Source organism: Scylla paramamosain, chromosome 18 (assembly GCF_035594125.1).
Source record: "Scylla paramamosain isolate STU-SP2022 chromosome 18, ASM3559412v1, whole genome shotgun sequence".
Taxonomy (NCBI): Eukaryota; Metazoa; Arthropoda; class Malacostraca; order Decapoda; family Portunidae; genus Scylla; species Scylla paramamosain.
The window spans coordinates 12889650-12908798 of NC_087168.1; the positions used below are offsets into that span (position 1 = coordinate 12889650).

The 19149-nt window shown below is 38.2% G+C and overlaps 1 protein-coding gene across 1 annotated transcript in view; it reads left to right on the forward strand.

Annotated features, from left to right (window-relative positions):
* Positions 1–19149, forward strand: part of LOC135109126 (basement membrane-specific heparan sulfate proteoglycan core protein-like) — a 359280-nt gene that overhangs the window by 67502 nt on the left and 272629 nt on the right. The window contains 4 exon segments of the mRNA XM_064020215.1: positions 10723–10833; positions 14033–14140; positions 16915–17022; positions 17427–17537. Of these exon segments, the coding sequence (XP_063876285.1) occupies positions 10723–10833; positions 14033–14140; positions 16915–17022; positions 17427–17537 (438 nt within the window).

Consider the following 19149-nt stretch of genomic DNA (forward strand, 5'->3'; position numbering starts at 1 on the left):
GCTGAAAGAAGATCCTCTGAAGTGCCAGTCCCTATAGAGTAGAACCAAAAGGGTTATCCAGAATTAATGGTGTTTTGGAACCTGTCTCTTGAAGGAATTCAAATCATAGGTAGGGGAGATACAGAAACAGGCAAGAGCTCCAAAGTTTACCAATGAAAGTGATGAAAGATTAAGAATACTCGTTAACTTGCATTAGGGATGTGGCCAGAACAGGAGTGAGAAAAGTACAAAGTCTTGTGCTACGAGGCCGAGGGAGTAATGCAGGCATAAAGTTAGCGAGATCAGGAGAGCAGCTAGTGTGAAAGTAACGATAGAAGAAAGCAAGAGATGCAACACTGCGGCGATGAGAGAGAGATGGAAGACATCGTTGTTGCTGTCGTTGTTGTTGTTGTTGTTGTTGCTGCTGCTGCTGTCGGCGTCGTAATCATCATTATATTCCCAAAGCGTTCAAGTTTTACATGCGCACTCATTCTCACGCTGCTCTCTGCTTACGTAATGCTACCATGAAAGTTATGTGTCTTAAACCTGTTTGGAATCTTCCTTCACCAGGGCGTTGGAGGTCAGGCGAGATAAGTTCACTTGCTGACCTAAAAAAAAGATATTATTTTTAGTAACATTTATTTTGTGTCGTATTCTGTAACCTTTTAAATGTTATTGTCATTACATCAGGCCACTGGAAAGGGTCAACTGCGTGAGAGAGAGAGAGAGAGAGAGAGAGAGAGAGAGAGAGAGAGAGAGAGAGAGAGAGAGAGAGAGAGAGAGAGAGAGAGAGAGGCTAAGTAACGGATCTGCGCAAGAGCTTTAGAGAAAGTGAGAATAGGAATAAGGAGGAGGAGGAAAAGGCGGTGGTGGAGGTTAGAGAGGAGAAAGAGGAGGGGGTGGAGGTGGGGAGAGGAGAAAGAGGAGGAGTGCGTGGTAAGAGAGAGAGAGAGAGAGAGAGAGAGAGAGAGAGAGAGAGAGAGAGAGAGAGAGAGAGAGAGAGAGAGAGAGAGAGACATATGATCGGAATCAAGTGTGTGTGGGTGTATGGTTGAGAGAGAGAGAGAGAGAGAGAGAGAGAGAGAGAGAGAGAGAGAGAGAGAGAGAGAGAGAGAGAGAGAGTGCGTGACAGGAAAAGAGTTAAAGTAGTTCTTTCACACACGCATGTGCAGTACGAGTATAAGACGTGGGCGGGTTGGAAAGACATTCACCCTGCATGGATCATTCGTCGCCTGGATAGTTGAGGAAGGATAGCAACAATAGTAATGATGGTGGTGATGATAGTCATGTAATCATAATAGTAGTAGTAGTAGTAGTAGTAGTAGTAGTAGTAACAGTAGTAGTAGTAGTAGTAGTAGTAGTAGTAGTAGTAGTAGTAGTAGTAGTAGTAGTAGTAGTAGATAATAATGATGATGGTAATGACTATAAGAATAATAATGATACTAATAATAATGACAACAATAATAATAATAATAATAATAATAATAATAATAATAATAATAATATTATTATTATTATTATTATTATTATTATTATTATTATTATTATTATTATTATTATTATCATTATTATTATTATTATTATTATTATTATTATTATTATTATTATAACAATAATAATAACAATAACGATAATAATAATAATAATAATAATAATAAAAGCATCAAAAGTTTTCCACTTATTTTTCTTTCTTTCCTTTCTTCTTTCTTTTTTCCTTTCTCTCTCTCTCTCTCTCTCTCTCTCTCTCTCTCTCTCTCTCTCTCTCTCTCTCTCTCTCTCTCTCTCTCTCTCTCTCTCTCTCTCTCTCTCTCTCTCCAACTGCAAGAGACGTCCGTGAAAGAATAAATTTTACAAAACAAAAACATTAAAACACAAATATATTCTTGTGTCTTTATTGCGCTCTAATAAAATTTTCATTAATTTGAGGACCCAGTCCTCGACCGTTTTACCCTTCTGAAGCCTTGTCTAGCATCTGAACATTATAAATACTTGTTTTCTGAGTTATGATACTGCATGCATAATTGTTAAATAAGTAAGATGTATAAAATAAATAAGAATAAAAGTAAATAAATAAATAAGTACAGCAATTGTAACTCTGGTGAATATGAAGAGGGACGATAAAAGGAGTAGTAGTAGTAGTAGTAGTAGTAGTGACGGTAGTGGTGGTGATGATGGTAGACATAATTAGGTGATGATTATGATGATGACCATATCAATAAAAATAATGGTAACGTAATAATAATAATAGGTAGTAAGAAGATTAACAACGCCACCACCACCACCACCACCACCAACAACAACAACAACAACAACAACAACAACAACAACAACAATGATAAAACAGCAAGCCACGAATAAAAAAAATAAAAAAAATACAAGAATCTTCAAACTTTTCCGTTCCTTCTGACCTCAAGACGAGAAAGAAGGAAGAGGAGAGTATTAGTAAGAGGAGGAGGAGGAGGAGGAGGAGGAGGATAATAGTAACAGAATGAAGATAGAAGAGGAGGGAAAAAGGGGAGGAGAAAGAGGAGGAGAACCAGATGCAATTGAGAGGAAAAGACCTTCAGCATCCCCTAAAGAGCTGGAGTGTGTGTGTGTGTGTGTGTGTGTGTGTGTGTGTGTGTGTGTGTGTGTGTGTGTGTGTGTGTGTGTGTTTATTTTCAAGGCCACCAAAACCACCACCACCGCCACCAGGGCATCGAGTGACAAAGAGCATAAGATCAAGGATGTAAGGCTGTAAGGGCAACACCAGCAGGCGGCCTTTGATTGTTTATGTGGGAGATCAAAATCCTCCTCCTCCTACTCCTCCTCCACTTCATCTTCTCGTGGCCAGAGGAGGAGGAAGAAGAGAAGGAAAAAAAAATATACGACAAAAGAAAATAACGTCTCAGCTTCGTGTTACGTACTTTTATCTCTACTAACACTCCTTTTTTCCTCCTCCTCCTATCCATTTCATATGCAAAAACAAAAATAATGATAACGATGATGACTAATACAATATCAATGATAATAGTAATAAGAGTAACGTAAACAATGATGATATAATATGTATCGCTAAGACCACTATGGTTATCTGTCTGTCAGTCTGCCTGTCTTTCTGTCTGTGCGTCACATTTTCACAGCAACTTTATGGAATTGCACGATGAAATAAATACTACGTAGCACGGAATGGGCGAGAATTTACTTGTGAAAATGTCGAAATTACGAAAAAAAAAAAAAATTACAATAAACTCTTACAAAGGGTGTTAGCAAAGAACTGTACTCTTAATGGGCATCGTTCATCTGGCGTCAGTATACTCTCGGGTTGTGCTTTTCTTGCTCCGAAATTCACTGCCTTGCGTCACCTGTGCAGATTCTGTTGTTTTGTTCCTGTAAATTTTATAGGATCTGGCAGTAATAATTATTTGTATCGTTCCTTCTGCTACTATTTTCACTTCTTCCTTAGCTGAAACTACTACTACTACTACTACTACTACTACTACTACTACTACTACTACTACTACTACTACTACTACTACTACTATACTACTACTACTACTACTACTACTACTAATACTAATACTTGTCTTCTTGTTGATAGTGGTAGTAGCAGTAGTAGTAGTAGTAGTAGTAGTAGTAGTAGTAGTAGTAGTAGTAGTAGTAATTGTTGTTGTTGTTGTTGTTGTTATTGCAATAGTCGGAATAAAAATAGTAACAGGAATGTTGATGCTGCATGTAATTTCATCCTACTTACGTTCAGAATTCCCGTCACGCCCTTCACTGTCAGTTATCAAGGAAATAACTCTATCCATCCACCTGCCTATGTGTGTGTGTGTGTGTATGTACGTATTTTTATGTCTGCCTTTATCTGTCTACCTGTTCTCTATTTGTTACACACCCACACCCACACACACACACACACACACACACACACACACACACACACACACACACACACACACACACACACACACACACACACACGTACGTCCATGCGCTATCCAACTCTCTCTCTCTCTCTCTCTCTCTCTCTCTCTCTCTCTCTCTCTCTCTCTCTCTCTCTCTCTCTCTCTCTCTCTCTCTCTCTCTCTCTCTCTCTCTCCGTGAAATTGGCTCGTTGAAATTCCTTTCTTCAGAGGCTGAAAACGATACACCAGCGAAGTGTGTGTGTGTGTGTGTGTGTGTGTGTGTGTGTGTGTGTGTGTGTGTGTGTGAGAGAGAGAGAGAGAGAGAGAGAGAGAGAGAGAGAGAGAGAGAGAGAGAGAGAGAGAGAGAGAGAGAGAGAGAGAGAGAGAGTTGGATAGCGCATGGACGTGTGTGTGTGTTTGTTTGTGTGTGTGTGTGTGTGTGTGTGTGTGTGTGTGTGTGTGTGGGTGGGTTGGTGTGTGTGTGTGTGTGTGTGTGTGTGTGTGTGTGTGTAACAAATAGAGAACAGGTAGACCGATAAAAACAGACATAAAAATACGTACATACACACATACACACAAAGGCAGGTGGATGGATAGAGTTATTTCCTTGATAACTGACAGTGAAGGGCGTGACGGGAATTCTGAACGTAAGTAGGATGAAATAACATGCATTGCTCTCCATCTTACGTACTCGCATGTAGCACAGGTGCCCAGGGAAGTGACAGCGTGTTCTACAAAGTATTTCAGACAAAAAAAAAACATTACATTCATTAGCCCAGAAAAGTGATGGCGTGTCTTACAAAATGTTTTGGACCAAAGTAAAAAGAAAAAAAAGAGAAAAAGGGGGAAAACACACATAGCATTCACTTAGCCAATGAAGTTTTGTCGTATGATATAAAAAGTTAGGGACTAAAAAAAATAATGATGACGGCATCTAGTATCGGCGTATTCTATAAAACGTTTCGGAGTAAAGTAAAAAGATTAATAAAGAACAACAAGATAGCATCAGACGTCACGTTCAGTTGGCCAAAGAAGTGATGTGTTGTTCTAAATAATGTTTCGGACTTAAAAATCAAACAAATAAACAAACAAAAAAAAAAAAAAAGGAAAGAAAGAAGAAGAACAAGGCATCAGACAATACATTCAATTAAACAAAGAAATTATGTGATATGATACCAAGTTGTGGACTAGAAAAAAAAAATAAAAAAAAGTAAAAAAAGAAGAAAAAATAAGAAAGCATATTCAGTTGAGTAGAAAAATTGTCATTCTATAAAATGGCTCAGAAAAGGAAATAAATAAATAAATTAATTAATTAACAAAAAATGCAAGAAAACATTAAAAATAACTACCTCTACATCTCATCTTCATTTTTTCATCTTGGTCTTTGCGTTTCTTTTAGTATGAAGCGCATTATTATTATTATTATTATTATTATCTATTTATTCGTTTCTCTTCATTTGTTACGTGAAAACATGTAATTCACTGGGCTTTGTGACGTCACTTCCTGCGGGTTAGGTGAGGTGAAATTAGGTTACGTTAGGTTTGGTTAGGATAGGTTGGGTTACGTTAAGTTGGATTAAGTTAGTTTAGGTTGGGTTAGATTAGTTCATATTTTAGTGCATTATGAAACTAAAGATATAATTGTGCAAGTTTGTTGTCATGGTTGTGTGTTTGTGTGTGTGTGTGTGTGTGTGTGTGTTTCGAGAAGAGAAATTTTAGAAGGGTGGAAGGGAACTAAAAGAGAACAGATAGATAGATATATAGGATAGAGAGAGAAGGATAGGATAACAGAAGAAAGAAAAGGAGAAATGCGTATTGTTTCTTTTGACACAATGAAAATGATAGAAGAGAGAGAGAGAGAGAGAGAGAGAGAGAGAGAGAGAGAGAGAGAGAGAGAGAGAGAGAGAGAGAGGTTTTAGTGAATTCTGCAACCTTAGAAGACTAGGCTGATGAATACACTGAAGCGAGTAACAAGTTAAATTTGTGCTTGTTAAATTCATCTTTACGAGTAATTAGTAACAACCACAATATCTCCTTTGTCTTCTTCTTCTTCTTCTTCTTCTTCTTCTTCTTCTTCTTCTTCTTCTTCTTCTTCTTCTTCTTATTTTGTTCTTCCTATGTTTTTTTTTTCTTGTTCCTCCTCCTCCTCCTCCTCCTCCTCCTCCTCCTCCTCCTCCTCCTCCTCCTCCTCCTCCTCCTCCTCCTCCTTCTTCACCTTTTCCTCTTCTTCTTCTTCTTCTTCTTCTTCTCCTCCTCTTCAGCTTTCTTTTTGTTGCTATGTTGTTGTTGCTATTGTTGTTGATGTTGTTGTTGTTGATATTCTTTTTCTTCTTCTTCTTCTTCTTCTTCTTCTTCTTCTTCTCCCCCTCCACCATCACCACCACCACCACCACCTCTTTCTCCTCCTTCAGTGTCTAGTCTTTTCTTCCATTAGCAATTATACCCTCTTTTTCAGCCGCTTTTTTCATCACCTCCCTCCTCCTCCTCCTCCTCCTCCTCCTCTATAATTCTTCTTTCGCTTACTTACTACCATATTCTGAAACAGTTCTGTGCCGCACCTCCACTACTTTCAATAGGCTCTATAATTTGAAGCTGCGCAAGTTTCTAAGGGTGTTCTTACGGTTCTAGTGACAGATTAACAACAATTCTTCTTATTAACAGGGGAAACACTCTTAAGAACCCGGGTAATCATTCCTGTGGCCTTTGAAAATAGTCGTGGAGAGAGAGAGAGAGAGAGAGAGAGAGAGAGAGAGAGAGAGAGAGAGAGAGAGAGAGAGAGAGAGAGAGAGAGAGCGTTTCAGAATACGGGCGTTGGTTCGGCTGATAAAAGGGAACTTTTAACAAACAACCACTGCATGAAGAGAAGTAACAGAGGTAAAGGACTCCTGCGGTAATCTTAAGGGCAGTGAGAAGACTCATGTGGTAAAATCTGGGTGAGGGATGAGGGCATGAACACACGGTTGTAGATTTGCCAAGAGAAGTGGATGGATGTGGTAACGATGATGAAGTAATAAAGGATGTGGTAACAGTGAGTAACCTGATGGTGTGTGAAGAGGGCAAGGAGAGAGAGAGAGAGAGAGAGAGAGAGAGAGAGAGAGAGAGAGAGAGAGAGAGAGAGAGAGAGAGAGAGAGAGAGAGAGAAATTGATTGAATGATTGATTTATTTTATACGTTACGAGAGAGAGAGAGAGAGAGAGAGAGAGAGAGAGAGAGAGAGAGAGAGAGAGAGAGAGAGAGAGAGAGAGAGAGAGAGAGAGAGAGAGAGAGAAAATTGATTGAATGATTGATTGATTGATTGATTTTATACGCTCCAAGAGAGAGAGAGAGAGAGAGAGAGAGAGAGAGAGAGAGAGAGAGAGAGAGAGAGAGAGAGAGAAGCTCTTTCCTTACTTTCCCAATTAAATAAGAAAATAATAATGGAAAAAAAGAAAATAAAAAAGGCCAAATGCCAATACCTTGCGGGGAAAAGAAAGGGAAAGGCGAAGCATTACCCAAGAGCAGTGGACCTTTGACATTTGCACCTCCAAGACGTGTTATTAAATGAGGCTCCTGCTTATTTGGTACATAATGACTGACTGAACGCGTGCACCATAGGGGGAAAAAAAAAGAAAAAGACGAAAGGAAAACTGAGCATATGACAGTGATGATAATGATATTGCTAATAGTAGTAGTAGTAGTAGTAGTAGTAGTAGTAGTAGTAGTTGTTGTTGTTGTTGTTGTTGTTGTTGTAGTAATAGCAATAGTTTTAGTGAAAATAATAATAATGATAATAATAAAGTATATAAACGAATAAGAAAAAAAATAGAGAATTGAAATAAGCAAGTAAGTAGATAAATAAATATATACATGTTATGAATCATCAGCAAGGAAAAATGCAAGTCATAATACTGAAGAGAAAGCGAAAGAGGGTGGGTGGTGTTGCTTGAAAATACGAGTGAGATCCTTTACGTACTGTGCAGAAAATATCATGCAGTTTGATTTAGCAGAGACCAAGAAGTAAGTCATAATGTCGTAAATGTAGCTAAGGCAGTACAGTATATTTTGTCTGGAAATACGAGTGAGATTCTGGAAATACTGTGCACTGAACTTTACGCAATCTGAGAGAGAGAGAGAGAGAGAGAGAGAGAGAGAGAGAGAGAGAGAGAGAGAGAGAGAGAGAGAGAGAGAGAGAGAGAGAGAGAGAATCCTGTTTGAGCATTATAAAAGAGGCCATGCGTATCAAAGACAAAACATCACACAATCTGATTCAGTTGGAAAGTGAAATGGAAGTCATCATACCGTATTATAAAGTGCATCTCGCTTGAGTGTTATAATGTGATGGCCATACGTGCCATAGACACAGCATCATGCAGTCTGATTCAGTACAAGACATTACACTGCGAATAAATGACACTATTACATAATATTGTTCGAGTGTTGTACCAGTAGTGAGATGTTTAAAGCGTCATAGATAAACACCATGCCATCAGATTCAGTTTGATAGGAAAATGCAAATAAACACACACACACACACACACACACACACACACACACACACACACACACACACACACACACACACACACACACACACACACACACACACAAGGCAGAGCTGAAGCAAATGTCGTAGGATAAGTGAGGTGCAGATTGAAAAGGTCAGAACGGGACATCCTCAACGGAATTCTCCCAAGAGTCGACGCGCCGCTGATAAAAGCTGATTGGAAAGGCCACGCGCAGGATGCACACTTGCCCGGAAAAGTGATGTCACGATGTTCGCTCAATTTCACGTCTATGAATCAGATGAGAATGAATGTATGGATCAATGAACTGCCTCGTATGTACTCGAAGCTTTGCAAAGAAAAATGGAATTAGTTCTTATTGGGGTATTTTTTTTTCTTCAGACGTTTCGTACATGGCATTACTTCTTTTGGCGACTGTACGACGGATTATCTTGGGCGAGGACTGAAAAGAATGTTTGGGAAGTGGAAAGAAAGTTTTGTATAGAGAGAGAAAACCGCAATATTCAAAAAGCTGAAAAAAAAAATGTTGAAATAAAAGTTACAATATTTGAACTGATTAAGACGAAATTAACATATTGAAGGAGAAAAGTACATGCTCTTTCTTAGAAATATCGCTTTAATCCATTCTCTCTACCTCATTCTCTGTCTTTTCTTCGGTCGTCTCTCTCCAGCAGGTGCACTCCAAATTCACTGTTTAGGTGTTTCTCATCTTCTCGTCATTATCAGTGACAGTGAAACACAACGAAATGAAAGAAAAGAAAAGGCGGCGGCAATAAATCGTGATGGTATAGTATTTTTTATGGCCCACAGCCTAAATAAATTTAAATTAATGTAACTGTCAAAAAAAAAAAAAAAAAAAAAAACAGGTGGCTGGAGGAGGGGGGACGTAAATGAAACACTGACAACTCGCAGTGGTATGCAAAACACAGAGGAAAAATTTTTGCGCGGGAACTTTAAATCACTGTAACACTTTTCAACGAGGCCAACTTCTGTCGCCTTGATCTTTGCTGCCTCACCGCGAGACTCGAGAAACATGAAGCACGATAATTGGATCGTATAACTCACTTACTATTGAGAAAACTCTTACCTTATATAAGTCTGAGTGATGAAAACGCAAAACTGTGTGTGTGTGTGTGTGTGTGTGTGTGTGTGTGTGTGTGTGTGTATTTTTTATGTATTTATTTATTTATTTTTTTTAGTACACCGGAACATTAACACTTTTCTCTGATGTCAAAATAGTTCACCAGTTTTATTTATTTATTTATTTTATTTATTTTTTTCATACACTTATATTACCAGGTTGAAGTCTTCCGAATAGTACCTACTCACGTTTTCTTCGCTATTGCGTCGACTTTATGTGAGGTTGAAGGAGACCAGGAGAGTGTAGATGATTCGTATCTCTTTTTCCTTTTTTCTTTTTTTCTTTTTTTTATTTTCTGGTGTGTGTGTGTGTGTGTGTGTGTGTGTGTGTGTGTGTGTGTGTGTGTGTGTGTGTGTGTGTGTATGTTTCAAAATGTAACCCTAGAATTGAAAGAACCAATGGAACGCGATGTGTGAGAGAGAGAGAGAGAGAGAGAGAGAGAGAGAGAGAGAGAGAGAGAGAGAGAGAGAGAGAGAGAGAGGGGGGGTCAAATACACCTCATCCTTATACATAACCCTATCTGTCTGTCTAGCAAGTTAAGGCATGTAGTACATCCTTAGAATAGTACAACTAATGAACAATAACACAACGTAGCGAGTCAGTAACTCCCAGCTTCATATTAACTTAAGGTTCGTAGTGACGGTGGTGTTCTAACAGAAACCTCCGCTACTGTACAGCCACGGCCGCCACTCGAGTAACACACTGCACTCTCTTTCCATTGAATTTAGTGTCTTCCCTCAATATGAAATTCCTGACATCCCAAGAATCTGCCAATTGTTAGGTCTTATGAGATCAACTGGAGACCACAGAATTAAAAGGACTATATTCTGAAACATTTCTGTGCCGCATCTCCAATATTTTCAAAAGGCTCTAGTTGAAGTTAAACGGGTTTCCAAGGAGGTTTTTAAAGGTCTAGTGACATATTAACATGGTTTCTACATTATTAACATAATAAACGCTCTTGAGAACCCGGCTGATCATCTCTGTGGCCTTTGAAAATAGTCGTGTTGAGAGAGCAAAGCGTTTCAGAATACGAACCTGAAGACTGAAGAGAGGGAGTTTGTCAGTATAAATCAGAGGATTAAAGATTGAAAAGCAGCACAAAACGCAGTGAAAATGAGTGCAGAATGTGAATACTCGACTTGTGGCCCCGTCTGTACCTGTCCCTTGTATTCTTCCCCCCTGGCAAGTGTGTCTGTGTTGCCTGTTGCAGACATTTGCTTGGTGACCCAGTTTCAGTGTGATGACGGGAAGTGTATTGAGAATTACCGAAGGTGTGACCATATTGCTGATTGTGTCAACGCTGAAGATGAGGCGGTTTGTCGTGAGTAACTAATGGAACACACACATACACACACATTCTCTCTCTCTCTCTCTCTCTCTCTCTCTCTCTCTCTCTCTCTCTCTCTCTCTCTCTCTCTCTCTTTCTTTCTTTCTTTCTTTCTTCTTCTTCTTCTTCTTCTTCTTCTTCTTCTTCTTCTTCTTCTTCTTCTTTCTTCCTTTCTTTATTTGTTCTTATTATTATTTTGTTCTTGCTCTCCGATCTTCTTCCTTTGTTGATCTTCATCTTGGTTTTCTTGTTCTTGTTCTTCTGTCTTCTTTTGTTGTTCTTCGTCTTGTTCTAATTTTTCTTGTTCACCTTTTGTCCTCTTCCTCTCGGTGCATCCTAACATACACACGCATGGTAGTTAAGGAGTTATTATCGTATCATAATACAAACTTACCTATTAATATCTGGACCGAATGTGGAAGTCCTAGTGCTGTACTCCAATAGTCTCTGTAGTGTTAGAATTATTTTTTTTTTCATTTATTTTATACCACTAATTGAATGTGCAGTTTATTGTGACGTGTGCAAAAAAAGCATATATATTTTTTACACTTACTTATAATAAGTATGTACTTCTATTTATATCTATTCACTCATTTGAATGTTATATATATTATCACAGTCTGAAGGTCAGTAGCATATTAATTAATCTAGTTTACCACCATCACCACTACCACTTGTTTTCATTATTATTATTATTATTGTTATTATTATTATTATTATTATTATTATTATTATTATTATTATTATTATTATTATTATTATTATTGTTATTGTTATTATTATGGTAATAATAATAATAATAATAATAATAATAATAATAATAATAATAATAATAATAATAATAATAATATTATTATTATTATTATTATTATTATTATTAATATTATTATTATTATTATTATTATTATTATTATTATTATTATTATTATTATTACCATTGTTTTCACTACCAAGACTAGGATGAATTCACAGTTTCATTACTGAGATGATGATTCAAATTAATTCCTGAATTGGTATGTTTCTTAGTGGTAGCACAGGTAGTAGTTTTAAAGAGAGCAGCAGCAGCTGCAGTAGTAATAACAGTACCAGCAGCAGTAATAGTAACAGTATGTCAGCAGTTCACTTCCGTTACTGTCATGGCCAGGCGTCCGTTAGGGGAAGTAAAAGGTTACGAATAATCGCCATAGGAAAAAGGAAGTAGGAAGAGGAGGAGGAAAGCAAAGAAACTTACAAGAAGAATAAACACCAGAACGACATTTTCTTGGATAATACATGTAGCAGAAGACATAGTTGTAGTAGTAGTAGTAGTAGTAGTAGTGGTAGTAGTAGTAGTAGTAGTAGTAGTAGTAGTGGGAGTAGTAGGAGGAAGAGAAGATGTGTCGTCTTATATCTCTTGCTGAGCCATACTCCCAAGTTGTGCAGAACGTGCTGAGTGCAGAGTGTCGAGTGAGGATGACCACCACGGCCAAAGCCATCAGCACATCTCTGGCTGACTGCTCATTAACATTATTTCGTACTCACGCCTCACTTGAAAGATTTTATTTTGCGGTATTCCTCACTCAAAGCCTGGATGTGTCATAATAAAGTGAACTGATATAGGAATATAATGCGGTATTCTCTTCAAAATAACACATAAGATTAAAAAATAGTAACGGACAAATGATAGATGAAATGATGATAGTCATAGTATTATTTCCAACTTCGTACGCTGCCCCACGCTATTGTTTCTCGCGTAGGCTCGTATCCCACCGCTGGTCAAGGGAAACGAGAGCGTGGGGCAGCATAAAAAGCTGGAAATAATACTATCATAGAAAAATATACTACATTTACTTCTACTAGAGAGAGAGAGAGAGAGAGAGAGAGAGAGAGAGAGAGAGAGAGAGAGAGAGAGAGAGAGAGAGAGAGAAGCAGACAGGCAGAGAGACAGAGGCATAATTAGGGACCATAAAAGCACCTAAGAAAGTTTTTATTTTCTTATTTTGTTGACGTGACAAGGGGACTGGCTCATGACTATAAAGTGAACTAAATGAGAAAAATACATGTCCGCTGAATGCTCCCGGTGCAAAAAAAAAAAAAAAAAAGTCCCAAGAAGAGGAAATGGGACTTAAGCATGCACAAGTGAATGTTTTTAGAGCTTCTGGAAAAAAAATGATATTAGAAATAATGAAAAATAGGAAGAAGAAAATCAGAAAAAATTAAGTTATAAAAAGTTCGAAGAGAGCTCAGGTTATGAAATCTTTTATACGTGAATGTAATTTAGAACTTAAAGAAAAAGGAAACGAAAGTATATAACAATAGCAAAAATAAAACGAAACTTTGAAAAGGAAGGTTACAGCAAAAAGGCTTGAATAAAAATTCAGTTTAGAACGCAAATTGAAGGGAAGAGAAACAGAACTAGGGATAATGAAAATAGTAGTAAAGATTCTAAGAAAAAGGAAGGTTTTAGAAAAAAAGATTAGCTAGGAAATTAAAGTTTTGATTTTTTTTTATGTTGTAGTTTGCAAATTTAAGGAAAGGAAAACGAAGTCAGGGATAGAGAAAAAAATATTACTGTAGTGGTTATAATAATAGTAGTGGTGATGGTGGTAGTTGGGATTTTCTTGGTATGCAATGAGCCCCATACACAATATTGCATGGGTCTTGTGCATGTACGTATGTATGTACTCATGTATACTTCGGTAATAGAAGGTTTCATAGTATTTTCGGTCTCGAATGGTGCATCTTAATGATATTTCTCCCCTCCCTCCCAACCCTTTCCCCATCCTTCCCTTTCCATTCCCTCCCCATCCCCATCCTTTCCCTCTTCCCTCGTTTCATCTACTGCTTTCCAAATACTGCCTTTTCCTCTCTCCTTTTCTTCCTTCACTTCCTTATTTCTTATTTTTGTTTTTCTTTCCTTTTCCTCTTATATTTTCTCCATTTCCTTCTCCGTTCTTATCATTTTATTTACTTTCTTTTTTCACCATCCTTTCAACTTTTCAATCCGTTTAATATTTTTTTTAAAATATCTATTACTTTTATATTATCTCTCTCTCTCTCTCTCTCTCTCTCTCTCTCTCTCTCTCTCTCTCTCTCTCTCTCTCTCTCTCTCTCTCTCTCTCTCTCTCTCTCTCTCTCTCTCTCTCTCTCTCTCTCTCTCTCCCCCCCCAACAACGCCCACCCACGCATGTCTCCCGCCCCGACCCTCCACCAGCCTGCGAACATCCCAACTTCCAATGCATTAGCCTTATGTGCATCCCGCCCGAGGCTCACTGTGATGGGAAGGTGGATTGTGATGATGGGTCCGACGAGATTGGCTGTCGTATGTATTGATTTGTGTTCCTTAGCATTAGTAGTAAGGTTGTTGTTGTGGTGTAGGTTTTGTGTTGTAGATTGGTGGTGATGTCTGTCTGGTGTTGTTGGCGATCTCTCTCTCTCTCTCTCTCTCTCTCTCTCTCTCTCTCTCTCTCTCTCTCTCTCTCTCTCTCTCTCTCTCTCTCTCTCTCTCTTCTTCTTCTTCTTCTTCTTCTTCTTCTTTTTCTTTTGTTGCCGTCTATTTTTGTTGTATTTTTTTTTCTTTTTCTTCCTGCTGTTGATTCTTTTTCTCCTCCTCCTCCTCCTCTTTTTTTTTTTTAAATGTGGCTTATCGTTTTTCTTCTCGTTCTTATCACTGTTTAAATAAATTTTTATTCATTTATTTTGTTCTATTTTATGTTTTTTTTTTCAATTTATTTTTCATTTTTTTATTCTAATATTCTCTCCCTATCTCTTATAAATAGATCTCTAACTGTACTAGTTTCTCTCTCTCTCTCTCTCTCTCTCTCTCTCTCTCTCTCTCTCTCTCTCTCTCTCTCTCTCTCTCTCTCTCTCTCTCTCTCTCTCTCTCTCATTTACTTATATACACTAAGTCTATCGTCTTTTCTTAGATATTTTAAGACGAAGGCAGTTGTGTTTTTTTCTTTTGTACATTAGTATTTTTAGTAGTAAGTAGTTGCATGTTATTTAGTAAGTATGGTAGTATTTATTTTTCACCCATTAACCTCTCCCCATTTATTTAACTTTTTTTAATCTTAGAATGTTTACGAAGTTGCTTTTGTTATTGATGTCACTAATGATAATTTTTGAGAACATGATTATATTTTATTTCAGAGAGTACGTTTGTGGATCTTTTTTTTTTCTTAATGAATTAACTGACACGCTATTTTTTTTTTTTTAATTTTAAGTTTTGTGTAGTATTAAGTTATTATTACTACTGTTTGTTATTTTCTATATGTCTCTTTGTTGGATTTCTTACGTCTCTTAGTTGTTGTGAATCTTTTTTACTCTTCCTTGTTTACTCTTCCTTCTCTTTTTGTCTTCTTTCTTTCTTTCTTTCTTTCTTCCTTCCTTTCTTTTTTTCTTCCTTTCTTTCTTCCTTTCTTCCTTTCTTCTTTTTCTTTTTAGATTACGTAAAAAAATGAGATACTGTACAGTTTGAAAATTTACAAAAAAAAAAAGAAGCTTTCATCTTCTTTTCTTCTTTCTTTTATTTATCAATCGGAAGTGAATGTAGAAAGCCGAAATTTTAGCTTGGTGCATTATTTAGGGGCAAGAATTATGTGTTAACGTGTGTAGTTACTCTATTTCCTTCTTTGTCTTTTTTTTTTTTTTTTAATCAGTCGTGAGTAAATGTAGAAAGCCCAAATTTTAGCTTGATATATTATTCAAAGGCAAGAATTCTGTTCTGAGCTTCGTGCAGAGTGAATCACTTCTGTGGCAATGCAGCAGGTGTGGTTAGGTTAGGTTAGGTTAATACTGCTGGGTAGGAGTCAGGAACAGTGTTGAGTGGTGTTGTTACTACTACTACTGCTGCTCTTACTTCTTGTTCCCCATTCTACATTTTTTGATGCGTGAAGGAGCTCAGCCAAGGACAAAGAAAAAGAATGTCCAAAATGGAGGCCACTTAAGTTCCGAAGATGTCCTGATACTACTACTACTACTACTACTACTACTACTACTACTACTACTACTACTACTACTACTACTACTACTACTACTACTACTTCTTCTGCTACTGATACTACTACTACTGCTACTACTACTTCTATTACTACTACTACTACTACTACTACTACTTCTACTTCTACTACTACTACTATTATTGGTGCTCCATCCCAAACCCTAATGATCCCATCTTAACTCTAAATACATAGACTCAGAACCCTATTCAGAAACCCATCACCCTAACTCCCTTCAAGAACTCACAACTCCATCCAAATCTCCTGTAGTCTCATCCTGACTCCCTTCAACTGATCCCATCTTAACTCTCCTCAAACCCTCATAACTCCAGTAGAAATCCCACTAAACCTATTTCAACTGCCTTGGAATCTTTCAAAACACCTCCTTAATTCTTTCGGTTCCACGGTATCACTTGCATTGTATTCCGGATGCCATCAGAGGAAGAAGTTCAGATTTTTTTCTTTTTCTTAAGGGCATACACGTAAATCATCGGTAGTTTAGCATACACTGGCCTTCTTCTGACTAAAAGTAGAGGATTAAGGTTGTTGTTGTTGTTGTTGTTGTTGTTGTTGTTGTTGTTGTTGTTGTTATTATTATTATTATTATTATTATTATTATTATTATTATTATTATTATTATTATTATTATTATTATTTTATTGGCTACAACGGGATACATTATAATCATCATGACACGGAGCATTGACAATGTTGGTCATTACAAAATCGCAACATGTTGGCTCATATTCTGAAACACACCTGCACCGCACCTCCACTACTTTCAAAAGGCTCTCGTTGAAGTCACACGTATTTTTAAAGATTTTAGTGACAGATTAGTAAGATCTCTACAATATTAACAGGAGGAACACTCGTGAGAATCCAGCTATACATCTCTGTGCCCTTTGAAAATAGTCGCGGTGAGAAAACAAGGCGTTTCTGAATATGGGTCATGAGATCAACAAAAACACTATATATCAAAATGGTATCAGTACTAAGAATGAGTTACTGACACTGGACATTGCCTGTAGAAGTGAATGAGCTGACTCCCACTCGACTCCCTGCATGTCTCATAAGAACATAACTCCCTCACTGCCGTCAGCGTGTCACGATAAGTTCACCTGCCGCAACGGGGAGTGTGTGATGTCGCAGCTTAGGTGTGACGGGAAGGCCGACTGTGGTGATAGGTCTGACGAGGTGGACTGTATAGGTGAGTGTGTGAGTGCGTACTGGACCATATTCTGAAACACTTCTGCACCGCACCTCCACTACTTTCAATATGTTCTAGTTGAAGCCACACGGGTTTTTAAGGTTGTTTTTATGGTTCCAGTGACAGATTAACGAAGTTTGTACATTACTGAGAGGAGAAACATTCTTGAAAACCCTGCTAATCATCTCTGTGGCATTTGAAAATAGTTTGGTGAGAGAGCAAAGCATTTCTGAGTACAGGTCTGTGAGCAGAGAGAGAGAGAGAGAGAGAGAGAGAGAGAGAGAGAGAGAGAGAGAGAGAGAGATGTTATGCAGTGATTAGTGGCAGTTTTGAAAATGAAAATGAAAGATCACGAACTAACTGACCACCAAACACAAACACACACACACTCACAAACTCTACAGTATGCCATGGTGACGCGTTCCACTGCGGTGACGGTACCTGCATCACGCCTGCCCAGGTGTGTGACGGCCAGGCGGACTGTGACACGGACGAGACGAGCTGTGGTGGCGGGAGTAAGTCACGTGGTTGTTGTTCACTCACCAGCAACAACAACAACAACAACAACAACAGATATGACATCTACTATTATCATTAATACTACTGCTTTCATCATTGCTGTTACTGCTGCTAATAGTACTACTACTACTTCTACTTCTACTTCTACTACTACTACTACTACTACTACTACTACTGCTGCTGCTGCTGCTGCTACTGTCTTCTTCTTTTCTTTTTCTTCTTCGTCTTCGTCTTCTTTTCTTCTTGTACTAGTATTACTACTGCTACTACTACTACTACTACTACTACTACTACTACTACTACTACTACTACTACTACTACTACTACTACTACTACTACTACTACAACTACTACTACTACTACTACTACTACTACTACTACTACTACTACTACTACACCACCACTACCACCACCACTGTTGTTTTTGTTGTTATTGTTGCTGTTATGCTGGACTTCCGTTGGTCTTGCGTTGCTTCTCTCTCTCTCTCTCTCTCTCTCTCTCTCTCTCTCTCTCTCTCTCTCTCTCTCTCTCTCTCTCTCTCTCTCTCTCTCTCTCTCGTGATTCTAAAACTGTCCATCGTGGCCTCTGTCGGTTTTTTTAAACGTATTTTCTGTATGACATCGTTGGTGTTTTGAAGTACAGTGTAGTGTATAGATCACACACGTATTATGGGTATGTGTTGGTGTACTACGTTTATGGGCATCGTGGCAGTACATACGGTTACTCATGTTTATGGGTATTACTCTCTTCTTGACAGCATATATATATTTCTTAAATGTATTGAGTAAGGAAAAAATCTCTCTCTCTCTCTCTCTCTCTCTCTCTCTCTCTCTCTCTCTCTCTCTCTCTCTCTCTCTCTCTCTCTCTCTCTCTCTCTCCTTAACAAAATAGTAGTAGTGGTAGTAGTAGTATTAGTAGTAGTAGTAGCAGTAGTAGTAGAAGTAGAAGTAGTGGTGGTGGTGGTGGTCGTAGTGATGTACATATCAAACATAGTGTGAGAGAGAGAGAGAGAGAGAGAGAGAGAGAGAGAGAGAGAGAGAGAGAGAGAGAGAGAGAGAGAGAGAGAGAGAGAAAGAGAGCGGGGGGGATGGAGGTGCGTGGGAAGTAAGCAAAGCCACAAGGTACGGAAGAATTAAAGAAAGAAAAGGAGGAAGAAAGGTGGAGCGGAGAAAGAAGAGTCACTCCCTTTTCCTCCTCCTCCTCCTCCTCCTCCTCCTCCTCCTCCCTCCTCCTCCTCCTCCTCCTCCTCCTCCTCCTCCTCCTCCCACCTCTAATAGACAGGTAACACAGTAAGACACCTCCTTATTAGTCTGACAGCCTCTCTATCAGGTAGATAACACCACTTCATTGCATACTGATGGTTAAAATGACTCTCTCTCTCCTCTCTCTCTCTCTCTCTCTCTCTCTCTCTCTCTCTCTCTCTCTCTCTCTCTCTCTCTCTCTCTCTCTCTCTCTCTCTCTCTCTCTCTCTCTCTCTCATTTGTTTCGGGTTAGAAAAAAAAATATATTGGGTATGGCTCGTATTTGTAAACATATTCTTATTTATGTATGACTATTATTTACCCGTTTTTTTTTTTTTTCCCCTTGTCTGTGAGTGTGGATGATGT